Source organism: Loxodonta africana, chromosome 10, assembly GCF_030014295.1.
Source record: "Loxodonta africana isolate mLoxAfr1 chromosome 10, mLoxAfr1.hap2, whole genome shotgun sequence".
Lineage (NCBI taxonomy): Eukaryota > Metazoa > Chordata > Mammalia > Proboscidea > Elephantidae > Loxodonta > Loxodonta africana.
This window is the reverse complement of record NC_087351.1, coordinates 14,593,877-14,606,865: the sequence shown is the minus strand read 5'-3', so window position 1 is coordinate 14,606,865 and position 12,989 is coordinate 14,593,877. Positions and strand designations below refer to the sequence as shown.

Sequence of the window (12,989 nt, the reverse complement as noted above, 5' to 3'; positions counted from 1 at the left end):
AAATGTCTCTGATGTACCTCAAGTGTCAAGAACAGTGCCCAGCACATAGTGGGCATTTATTAAATATTTTGTTGAATGAATGTGTAAGAAACCTGTTAAAAGGGAATGGACAGAAAAGTCTAAAAGGAAAGCTAAAATGCTGCAGTTAGTCAAAATGCAATCTGTAGTCTTTTGACACAATAAGAGGCAAAGAAATAAACTAGTTTGTGGCAGAAAATGAAGGGTAATGCGAACTGAAGGACTCGCTCACAGCAGAAGACCTCCGCAGCCAGGGCTGGGCTGTGTTCTCATTACGTACCGTGTCTGCAGCGGTGAGGTTGATACCCAGTCCTCCAGCTCGCGTGCTTAACAGGAACACGAAGATGTCATTCCTGTGGGAGATGAAGAGATTCAGTAAGAGGGAAAACTGAAAAGGAAAAATGGCATGTGGCAAAAGAGAGGCATCTCTGCATACAGTGCGCAGAGTCTTAGGGCTAAAGGAGTTTTGATGGTTGCCTCGGGGGCCTAACTGTTGTTTCCTTCACACTGTACAAAGGTGCACTGTTACTAAAATCAAACGGTGGAAATCTTCTTCCAATTTGTAGATAAACTTTTGCTGCCCACTGGTATCTTACTGATGGGGAATACAATAATCACCATGTGGCAAAAAGTAATAGAAAAAATATGTTACTGCTGAAGTAAAGCCCTCTCTCTATGTATGTAATAACTGCATTTTTAACAAGTCAAACCACTCCTAGATTGTATGAAGGGGGCCAGATACATCAGTATTTTACTGTTTCTCCCAAGAACCGTGATTTTCAATAGTTTGGGAACTAACAATTTTTAGTCCAAAACACTCATTTTAAGATGAAGAAAGTGAGTCCCAGGAAAATGACCCAAGGCTAGGACTAAGACCCACACCACGACTTGTACATGCTAAGTTAAACGTAGGATCAATCCATTGAGGCCGCCTTGAATTAAAGTACTTTTTGAAGAATGTCAACACAGCCCTTACATAGAAGCAATTAGATATAGTTCTCTCAGTTTTCCTTTACATCTAACATCCTTTGAAAGAAGCCTAAAATTACAAATAAACCGGCAGGTGTCACTGACACTTATTCAAGGGGACAAATATTTACGGAATATCTTCTATAAACTAGGTCCGCACCAGATCACAAACAACAGGCTTTTGACAATGTAAGATTTATCTGTATACACACACACACACACACACACACACACACACACAAATAGGGACTCAGTTTAAACTCAATTCTTGCACATAACAAACATATTTTAAGATTATCTTGCATTTTCACGTTTCTGCCATCCTAGGTTATTTTCCAGAACATTTCGAAGAGGAATGGAGTGCGTTTTACTGGTGAGCAAATGTTACAACCCTCTAAATCAAGCTGCTGACTCCTTTCCTTCATAACCGTTGGGAGGAATACAGCTGGAAACTCATTTAGGTGCTAGTCAAACTGCAGGTCACACCTGTCACTGGTCATGAAAAAGGTTTGGTGGATCTGGACCACATTAAAAAATAAATTAAAGAAATGAACAGAGTAGAAAATATTATATCACAGGTCATTAGGATAAGTATTGCTTTGTGAAATTTGTTACAGATACGGTATATAGGTAAGGTGTCACAATATAAAATGAATTTCATTCTGTCGGTTCCAGTAAAAAAAAAAAATTGATGCATACTGATTTAGATTAACGAGTTCCTTTGATAACGTAGAGAGTTAAAAACTAAACCACTCATATCTTAGAATAAATTATTTTAAAATCAAACACATTCCAACACCTAGCTGGAAACCCGTATATGGCATCTCCTTATTGGATGGGTAGAAGAATAGAAAAGGGAGAAAATGTTTCAGAGTACCAAAAAATTCAGAGTACCAAAAAAGCTTCCCATCTACAGGACAGCATGCCACAATACAAAGCAGTATGTTGCAGGGGAAGGGGCGGGGAGAGGGGGAGTAGAAGACTGCAGAGAAGGGATGCACTCAAGGCAAGTTTCATCCAGGCTCTGCTGACAGAAAGCCACAGAGCTGACAGCATGAGATAGTGACAACTCGGGTGAAATCACTCCCCTATTTCTACCACAGTATGGTCATATCCTAGCAAGCACTTGGCATCTGCTAAGAATGTACACTCCATAAATCATCAGGATGCTCTCCTTCTTTGATAATGTTCTTCCTTGGTAAAGTCACTCGGCTGCTGAAGGTGTTTCCTGGATTATAAAATGAGGATGCTGGGAATACAGTTGAAGTGACTAAGCTGATGACACGTCAACATCAAACGTGAATCTCAGTGAAGGAACTATTCTGAAACAAACATCTTGGTTAATCACTGAGCTGGGTAGGTCCTAGAAGAAACTGTCCACTATTCATTCAATGAAACACAACTTTCCTAGAGGGGCCTGGATAACAGAGCGTGTCTGAGGCCTCTGGTACGTCACGAGTCTAAAAAAGTTTTGTACTTCCACAAGAATTCTACGGTTTATCTTTGAATTTTATTATGATGTTTAATATTTAGTAATTTTACTTATTTAACTGCCACTTCTTATGATTAAATCATATAGGGAGAATTAAACGTTGGAAGGTATCTGCCAATTTACAAGCACATTTTCCCAGACACGGGATGATGTAAACAGAAGCTTGGTTCCTAACAGGACCACAGAGGAGTATCTGACCACAATAAAGCTTCAAATAAAAGTTCATTTTTTCACAGCCATACAAGTCTCTACAGAGTAATCCTCCTCACTCTGGCACTGGGAAGATTGCTTTCCCCTCTGTATCTCTTCCTCTCCTACTTTGTTGGGGATAGAGGGAGGGTCAGAGGCTCCCCTCTGACACTGGGATGTGACGGGGTTACCCAATGGTTGGGACTTTCCTGGTAGTTCCTGAGGAAGCCTGGAGCCTGATGACTGGTGGCTGAGGACAAGGGAGTAGTGAGGGTGATAGAAGGCTGCGGTGAAGTACAAGAGAAGAGAGGCATTTCCTTCCACAGCCTGGACAGCTACAGAGGCAAGTCCCCAGATGTGGCAATCACATACAAATAGGGTACTAGATACAGAAAAAACACTAGTAAGAGGAATGCAGGTAAAATTAGTGGAAAAATTTAGACATACGATGGTGGAAAACTCTTCTTTAGATAGTAACTATGTGCTTAGAAGATGTTTTTTGATGATTATCTTTGTGCTCTGTCAGGTAGATAGTATTTAGTAAGGTTTGGCTGCAGTCAAGGTAATTTTTATCATACTGTAATGGAAAAACAGGACTATAGCAATCTCGGGTTTTTACGTCTAGGAAATTAGGAGTTTTCATCCTGGATCAATCTGCTGGATTATATATAAACAAAAACATCTAAATTAAACTGCTGAGAAGCTCTTTTCTACTTAATAAATCTAGTATTGCTAATATAAGCCAGTGTTTAGGGGTTCTCTCCGACTACTGAGAAAACAAAATCTTAAAGCTAACATGGTGGTTTGAGTGCCCTCTAGGGGGCTGAAAAGGAATCTTAACTTGGAGCTTCTGTTGGAAAAAGCTTTAGAGGCTTCTGGGTGGTCTGTGAAGGGGGCTATGAAATCACACAGCAAAGACATGCCCTGGTCTCACGCTTCTTTAGTCAATGACCCAGTAAGGCCCCTCTGCACCAATATACACGAATAGCACTAGGCACATAGCCAACCACAGTAAAGGCCTGTTGAATGAATGAAAAAGAGCCAGAATGAAAGAAGACACTGGGGCTCTACAACATTCTCACCAGAAAAGCCCACATTACAGTCACTTTTTCTCATATTTTCCAAAGGGCCACAATGAATGTTCTAACGGCTGGGGGGATTCATTTGGGAAATGTCGTGGGGTAGGAAGAAGGGAAGCAAAGTTTAAGGCACCAGAGAGCAAAGTCCTTGTGAATGGCTGCTAGGATCACGCAGGTCACGTGCTCTGAATGTTGTCCAGTCAGGACATCCTGGCCAGTCTTTAGTCTCAGTCAGGCTCTTTCCTGGAAGGATCCCTCATAAATAAATCTTGTATGAAGGGAATGTAAATGGCTTTTTATAGGAGTTCTTGTTTACTCTGGCTGACCTTTGAGCCACAGGGCTTTCCAGTTGAAACCACAACTTTTCTTTTGATGTTGTTTCATTAATAATAATAAAAATATTTGGGAAAGCATGCTTTACTGTTTTCAAAAACACCTGTCTTTTTCTCTATATTGGGCTACTGCAGACTCTCCAAAGGAGGTGTCTGTCTAAAAAACTTCTGGTTAGAGCAGGCACAGTTCAGATTCTATACGTGAGAAGTGGGAGGTGGTTTCCTACCCAAAACCCAACTCTAAGCATCCAGGTTCTACTGTAGACAGGGACCAGAAAGAGGCTTTAGTGCCTTTTTCATTTTATCTGATATTAGACACCACGTGTCAAAACGACGGTTACTCAAAACGCTGACTGCATAAACGCACTGCTCCCTAAGGGAGTCTCAGCTGTAGAATGTGAAGGTTCAAGTCAGATTTCCTAGTAAAGGCTGTGCAAAATAAGATATTTACTAAGTAGACTTAGTACAACTTAAGGGTGAAAATATTCTTCCTTTAGAGCGAAGCTTTTCAAAACTATTGTACGCTACCACAATTGCCCAAATAGCTCTGCTTCACAGGTGAAACAAGTGATTTTAGAGGTAAGAAATTAGACATATCTACTAATTTTTTTTTTCCAGAAAAAAGTCACTGTAAAATATAGTGAACGCTGAATCTCACAGTTCTCTAGAGCTTCATCAGATAGAAGAACTACTGTCACTCTACAACTCAGAAGCCCAAATCATTAGAAGTCAGCATACTCTGGTTGGGGTCTAAATCAGTAGAACTTTTCTACAAAACAATCTGACTATATGCATAAAGTCTGAAGTAGTATATATATGGGTAATAGAATACGGGTCATTAAAAAAGTAATGATTACTAACGCCTTTTTAAAGGAGTCCTGGTGGCACAACGGTTACTCATTCGGCTGCTAACCGAAAGGTTGGCAGTTAAAACCGACCAGCTGCTCCATGGGAGAAAAGACCTGGCGATCTGCTCCTGTAAAGATTACAGCCTAAGAAACCCTACGGGGCAGTTCTACTCTGTCACAGAGGGTTGCTATGAGTCAGAATTGACTCAATGGCACACAACAATGATAAGAGTAGAACTTTGAAACGAAAAGACACTAGACAGTAACTCGAAACTATAAGAAGAAATAAAGAACACTGGTAAAGGTAAATATGTAAGTATATACAGAAGCCAGCAGTATTGTACTTTTGGTTTGTAATTTCTTTTTTCTTCCCCTTTGGAGTTAAAAGGTAAACGAATAAAACAATAATTATAAATCTATGCTAATCATACACAATGTGTAAAGATGTAATCTGTGACAAGAATACAAAGGTGGAGGGATGGAGATATATAGGAAGGAGTGTTTGTGTATTATTAAAACTAAGCTGGTACTATTCAAACTAAATTATTATAAATTTAAGACGTTAATTGTAATCCCCAAGGTAACCACTAAGAACACAACTAAAAAAATATACAGAAAAGGAAAGAAGGAGGGAATCGAAGTGGTACACTGCAAAAATACAAGTAAATGCAAAGAATGGAGGAATGTATGAGACATACAGAAAATAAATAGCTAAATGGCAGAGTAAATCCTTCCCTATCAGTAATTACTTTAAATGTAAATGTATTAACTTTCCTACTAAAAGGCAGAGACTGGCAGGGTGGATTGAAAAAAAACAAAACAAAACATGACCCATCTATACATGCTGTTCATAAGAGACTCACTTTAGATGCAAAGACACAGAGGTTGAAAGTGAAGGAACAGAAAAAGATATTCCATGCAAACAGTAACCAAAGGAGAACCGGAATGCCTGTATTATTGTCAGACAAAATAGACTAAGTCAAAAAAGGTTGCAAGAGACAAAAAAAGTTACAAGAGACATCAATACTGATAAAAGGTTCAATCCAGCAAGAAGATACAATTATACACATCTAACAACAGAGTCCTAAAATACATGAAGCAAAAACTGACAGAATTGAAGGAAAAAACAGACAATTCTACAGTAACAGTTGGAGATATCAATACTCCATTTTCAATAATAGAACAATCAGACAGACGATTAATAAGGAGAGGATCTGAACACTATAAACCAATTAGACCTAACACACATATACAGAACGTTCCACCCAACAACAGCAGAATACATGTTCTTTTCAAGTGCACATGGATCAATCTCCAGAATAGATCATATCTTAAGCCATAAAAAATCTTAATAGAATTTGAAAGATTTAAATTATAAAAGTATCTTTTCCAATCACATTGGAATGAAAGTACAAATCAGTAACAGCAGAAGATATACAAATATGTGGAAATTAGACAACACACTCAAATAACTAACGAGTCCAAGAAGAAATCACAAGGGAAATTAGAAAATACCTTTAGGCAAATGCAAATGAATACACAACATACCAAAATTTATTGGGTGCAGTGAAAACAGTATTAAGGGGAAACTTCATAACTGTAAATGCCTACATTAAAAAGAAGAAAGATCTCCAATCAATAAACCAACGGTACGTCTTAAAGAAGGGGCCCTGGTGATGCAGTGGTTAAAGTGCCTGGCTACTAACCAGAAGGTTGGCAGTATGAACCCATCAGCCACTCCACAGGGGAAAGATGTAGCAGTCAGCTTCCGTAACGATTTACAACCTTGGAAACCTTATGGGACAGTCCTAGGGTCACTATGAGTTGGGATCAACTCAACAGCAATGGATAAGGTACACCTTAAAGAACTAGAAACAGAAGGGCAAGGAAGAAAATAATAAGGCTTACAGCACAGATAAACACAACAGAGAATAGAAAAACAATAGAGAAAATTTATAAAACCAGAAGTTGGTTCTTAAAAAAGATCAAAAAATTGACAAACCTGTTAGCTAGACTAAGAAAAAAAAAAGACTCAAATTACTAAAATCTGAAACGAAAATGAGGACATTCCCATCAATTTTATAGAAATAGAATTTTAAGAAAATACTATGAACAACTGTATACCAACAAATTAGACAACCTAAATGAAACGCGCAAATTCCTAGAAATCACAAACTATCAAGAATAGAAAATCTGTAACAAGGAGGCTGAATCCACAATCGAAATCTTCCCAACAAGGAAAAGCCAAGGACCGAATGGCTTCACTGGTGAATTCCGCCAAATATTTAAAGAGAAATTAACACCAAATCCTTCTCAAATGCTTCCAAAGAACTGAAGAGGAGGAACACTTCTTAGCTGATATTATGAGACCAACATCACTCTAATACCAAGCCAGACAAACATGCTAAAAGAACAGAAACCTGTAGGACAACATAGACACAAAAATCCTCAATAAAACACTAGCAAACCAAACTCAGCAGCATATTAAAAAGATTATACACTACCATCGAGTGGGATTTATCCCCAGAATGCAAGGGTGATTTAACACATAAAAATTAATCAATTTAATACACCACATTGATAGAATGAAGGAAAATAAAAACCCATATGATCATCTCAACTGATGCAGAGGAAGCATTTGACTAAATACTACACTCTTTACTGGTAAAAACACTCAATAAACTAGGAGTACAAGGGAGCTTCCTCAACAGGATAAAGGGCATCTATGAAAAACCCACAGGTAACATAATACTCATTGTTCAGAGACCGAAAGCTTTTTTGGTTAAGATGAGAGAACCAATAAAAAGGATGCTCATTTTCAACATTGTACTGGAAATTTTAGCCAGAGCAATTGGGCGGGGGGGGGGGGGAGGTTATAAAACGCATCTGAATTGGAAAGAAAGATGTAAAATTATCTGTTTGAAGATGACACTATCTTATATGTAGAAAACCCTAAAGAGCCCACACACAAACACACACAAATTGTTACAGCTAATAAGGAGCCCTGGCGGTGCAGTAGCTAACAGCTCATCTACTAACCGAAAAGGTTGGTAGTTCAAATCCACCACCCACTCCTTGAAAACCCCACGGGGCAATTCTACTCTGTCCTACAGGGTCAGTATGAGTTGGAATCAACTCAGTGGCAACAGGTTGGTAGAGCTAATAAACAAATTCAGCAAAGTTACAGGATACGAAATCAACATGCAAAGTCAGTTCCGTTTCTATACACTAGCAAGGAACAATCTGAAAAGAAATTAAGAAAATACTATTTATAACAGCATCAAAAACTTAAAAAAAAAAAGGAACAAATTTAACCCAGGAGGCAAAAGATTTATACACTAAAAACTACAAAAGCATTGTTGAAAGAAATAAAAAGCCAAAAACCAAATCTATTGCCATGGAGTCAATTCCAACTAATGGCGACCCTACAGGACACAGCAGAACTGCCCCATAGGGTTTCCGAGGAGTGGCTGGTGTTTTCGAACTGCTGACCTTTTGGTCAGCTCTTTAACTACTGCACCACCAGCACTCCAAAAGAAAGAAAGAAAACCTAAATAAATGGAAAGGCATCCTGTGTCCATGGACTGGAAAACTTAATATTGTTAAGATAACAATACTACCCAAAGTGATACAGGGACAATGCAATCCCTATCAAAATCCCAATGGTGTTTTTTACAGAGATAGAAAAACCAATCCTAGAATTCATATGGAATTTCAAGGGACCCTTCACAGCCAAAACAATCTTGAAAAAGAAGAACAAAGTTGGAAGATTTGCACTTTATGATTTTAAAACTTACTACAAAGCTACAGTAATCAAAACTGTGGTACTGGCATATAGACATACAGACCAGCGGAACAGAATATACAGAGCCCAGGAAGAAACACCTATACATACAGTAAGTTGATTTGCAATAAAGGTGCTAAGCCTACCCAGTGGGGAAAGAAGTATTTTCAATAAATAGTGCTGGGACAACTGGATTTCCACATGCAATCAATCAATCAATCAATCAAGCTGGACCCATACCTTACACCATATACAAAAATCACTGCAAAATGGATTAAGGACCTAAATGCAAGAACTAAAACCATAAAACTCTTATGCTTTGAAACTTACTTTTGTGCATCTAAAGACACTATCAAGAGAGTAAAAAGACAACCCATAGAAATGGAGAAAATATTTGCAAATCACATATCTCGTAAGAGAATAATATCTAGAACATATAAAGAACTCCTATAACTCAACAACAAAGACAATCAAAAAATGGGCACAGGACTTGAATAGACGTTTCTCCAAAGAAGATATATAAGTGGTCAATAAGCACATGAAAAGATGACCAGCATCATTACTTATTAGAAAAATGCAAAATCAAAATCACCATGAGGTATCATGTCACACCCACTAGGATGGCTATGACAAAACAAACAAACTAAAAACAGTTAAGTACTTGTGAGAATGTGGAGAAACCGGAACCCCCGAAACCTTGCTGATGAGACTGTAAAATAGTAAACCTGCTGTGGACAACAGTCTGGCAGTTCCTCACAAGGTTAAACACAGAATTACAACACGACCCAGCAATTCCACTCCTAAGTATACACCCTACAGAACTGAAAACAAGGACTCCAACAGATACTTGTACACCAGTGTTCACTGCAGCATGATTCACAATAGCCAAACGGTAGAAAACAACCCAAATGTCCATCAACAGATGAAAGTGTCAACAAAATGTGCTATATAGAAAACATGGAATATTGTTTGGCCATAAAAAGTTCTTATATATGTTACAATATTAATGAACCTGAAAACATTATGCTAAGTGAAAGCCAGATACAAAAGGACAAATACTATATGATCACATTTACAAGATAGGCAAATTCCTAAAAGTAGAATAAATAGTACCAGGGACTGGAGGTAGGGAGGAGGGGGCGTTAGTTATTGTTTCATACATACAGAGTTCCTGTCTGGGATGATGAAAAAGTTCTGAAAGGAGAACATGGTGATGGCGGCACAACACTGGAAATGTACTTGATACTATGAATTGTACACTTCAAAAATGGTTAAAATGGTTACGTTTTATGTGTATTTTACCACAATTAAATTAAAAACTGTAACCTAAATACAAATGGCTATGTGCTCCATCTTCTTCCCAAGAATTCAAAGGTTAAATATTAACAAACCTCACAATTAAAAGCCTGAAATCAAAAGCTGTTCTGATTTGCAGAACATTAAGATGCTATTCCTCAGTTCTCCAGGTCTAAGTAAGATAATTAGGGGTGGAGCTCAGCAGACTCGTCACTAGCAGAGTCTGGCTTTCCGCTTAGAGACAGCAGTAACCTGACTCTGCTTATTATAGTGAGAACCTGCACTTAGGATAATTATGGCTCTGTAAAGCACCAGCATCTAGCAGGCAGTATTTGAAATTTCATAGGATCATTATCAGGCAGGATAGGTGTGTAAGTAAGAGATGTCACCTGAACAGACTGTACGCTACCACAGTTTGTCGTACCGCACTGGCTTTCTACTACAATGCTACAGGGAACGTGGGGGAAAAAAAGAAGATATTTTCTTTAAATGTACACAAAATGAAATGGGTAAGAAAAAACAAACTAAAATCAACTATAAGTTAACACCCGGAGATAGCCACTGTTAACGTCTAGGAATACAGTCTTGTGGACTTTTTTTTCTACACACATATTTTCCACACAAAGGGAATCTTGGTTTCTAGTCAGAAATCTTGTTTTATTGCTCAAAGAATTAGGCAGTAATTTGAATCACTAATAAACAGGTTAAGTGTCCTCTACAAATGACAGGAACCCTATCATGGATTGCTTAACAACCAGAGATGTGTTAGCACTTCTTTTAAGTTCACCATCTCAAGTACTAGAGGAAAATGACGATGAAAACTTTCCTAATTCCCATTAAGGTTACCTGTTCTGAAAATCAGCAACCATGTCCCGCCTCTCCGAGATCTTGGATGAGCCATCGAGCCTCATGTAGGTATGCTTCCTGTAAACCATATATTCCTGCCAATCAGAATATAAAACGTAATAAATTTAATAAGTCTGAATGCAAATTACTGTATTAAAATTCTCACCCACTTTCTACCTCATCCATACTCGGCCAAATCATTATATCCCAGAATGGGAAGAAAGCCATCTCCAAAGTACAGGAATTTGTGGAAACGGATAACGGTGATGGCTGAAAATATGATGAACGTAATTAATTAATGTACACTGAACTGTACATGTAAAGAAGGTTGAAATGGCAAATGTTTTGTTACCTATGTTTACCCCATACACACACACACAAAAGAAAAAGCACGGGAATTTACTCTGTAAATGAGTTTACTGCCAGTGTGTTAAAATCAAGAGTAACCTTAAGATTCCAACCACCTTCAATTTCAACCTGGAAACTAATCGTATTGCTGTGGATTTCTGTAGATTTCATAAAATAAAATCCCCAAACAAAATGGCTTTTTAGTCACTAAGCAGATGTTTTTGAAAGCTGTGGAAATATCCAGTAACACTCACCCTGATGTGTTTTCCCCCAGCAAGCCCTTGCTGACCAAAGTCCTTGAATTTACAGCCTAGGCTTCCTTCCCCCATCAAAACAGGCATCACCACTAAGTGAGGCACCAGCACTGGCGTGAACAGAACTCAAGGTAACTTTCCACTGCGGAGAGTGTTCTTGATATCATGTGTAAAAGGGACCGCAACGTCTAAGAATGGAGATTTTAAGGAGAACTCTCCATTTTTAGAAGTTGCAATTCCTCCTAAAGATAATGTCCAAATGACTACTGACTTCCTCTTTCTTTAGCCCTGATTACACTGATTAAACGACAAAAAGCTCATTTGTAGAGGAACTCTTACCAAAAGCTCAACACAGCTGCCTGTTTTTAAGAAACACGATGAAACAAGTTATTTCAGTTCTAAAATAACCTTTATTGAAAAAAGACTAGTCATTTCTACATTTGGGAAATGTTTATGCTCATTAGTTTTCTGTGGTCAAACGTTCTCTTACTGCAATATTCTCATCTGTAGCTCTTATGCCTGGCTAGGCAGTTCAGCACATAAGCTTGCTGCAGTTCAGCATGGCCAGTGCAGTCTATGTGGCAGCCAATCCTGAGAGTGAGGGGGCTCCAAGAGCTTGTCAATGGCTTGACAGAGTACATGTGAGGTGAAGCTGTCTGACAGGTAGACAAGCTCACTGAGGCAGACATTTTCACTGCGGTTTATGGGTTTTTTTTTTCCCCCTTCCCCTCTATTTCTTTCTGTTTCAGAGTGGTTCCTTAATGGCTTCGATAATCAGGGGGAAAAAAAAAAAAAAAACCCAAACCTATTGCCATCATAGCAACCCTACAGGACAGAGTGGAACTGCCCCATAGGATTTCCAAGGAGTAGCTGGTGGTTTCGAACTGCCGACGTTTTAGTTAACAGATGAGTTCTTAACTACTACGTCACCAGGGCTCCTTGGTAATCAAAGAGGGACGGAAAATATTACTTTGATCAAAGTAAGTTTCAAGCTCACATTTAGCGGTACACCTCTCCGATGGAACAGCAGAAGAGTAGAGGAGTTTTGGATAATAAGAAATTCAGGAAAAAAGGTAAAAAACGGTAACATGTGATGATCTTCAGTGGCTAGCTATACCTTGGAGTTCCTGGGTGGAGCCAGCGGTTACTGTGCCTGGCTCCTAACTGAAAGCTTGGAGATTTTTGAGTTCACCCAGAGGCACCTCGGGGAAAAAAAGGCCTGGCGATCCACTTCTGTAAAAATCAGCCATTAAAACCAGTGGAGCGCAGTTCTACTGTAACACACATGGGGTCACCATCAGCCACAATGACTCAACAGCAGCTGGTATACCTTGGCAGCTAATCCAATCAGGGAACGTTACCATCCAGAAACAGTACAAAATAACGACTACACCAAGACAGTTTACAGAGAAACATCTTATAGATTTGGAGTTTAGCAAAAAGGTGGGTTTCTTGCACAGGTTTTCTTTTGTATTCAAACCACAACTTCTAACCTAAAGAGAGCATTGATGAATGAATCCTCTTGTAAATGTTG

At 38.7% G+C, this 12,989-nt stretch overlaps 1 protein-coding gene across 3 annotated transcripts in view; it reads right to left on the bottom strand.

The window, feature by feature from the left end:
- The window catches only part of INO80 (INO80 complex ATPase subunit), a 134,350-nt gene that overhangs the window by 16,474 nt on the left and 104,887 nt on the right, over positions 1-12,989 (bottom strand). For all 3 annotated transcript variants that reach the window (XM_010598353.3, XM_003418664.4, XM_023558669.2), the window contains exons 28-29: positions 10,854-10,948; positions 299-371 (exon numbers count right to left, since the gene is read on the bottom strand). In XM_010598353.3, coding sequence (XP_010596655.1) covers positions 299-371; positions 10,854-10,948 — 168 coding nt within the window. The remainder of the gene's footprint in view (positions 1-298; positions 372-10,853; positions 10,949-12,989) is intronic.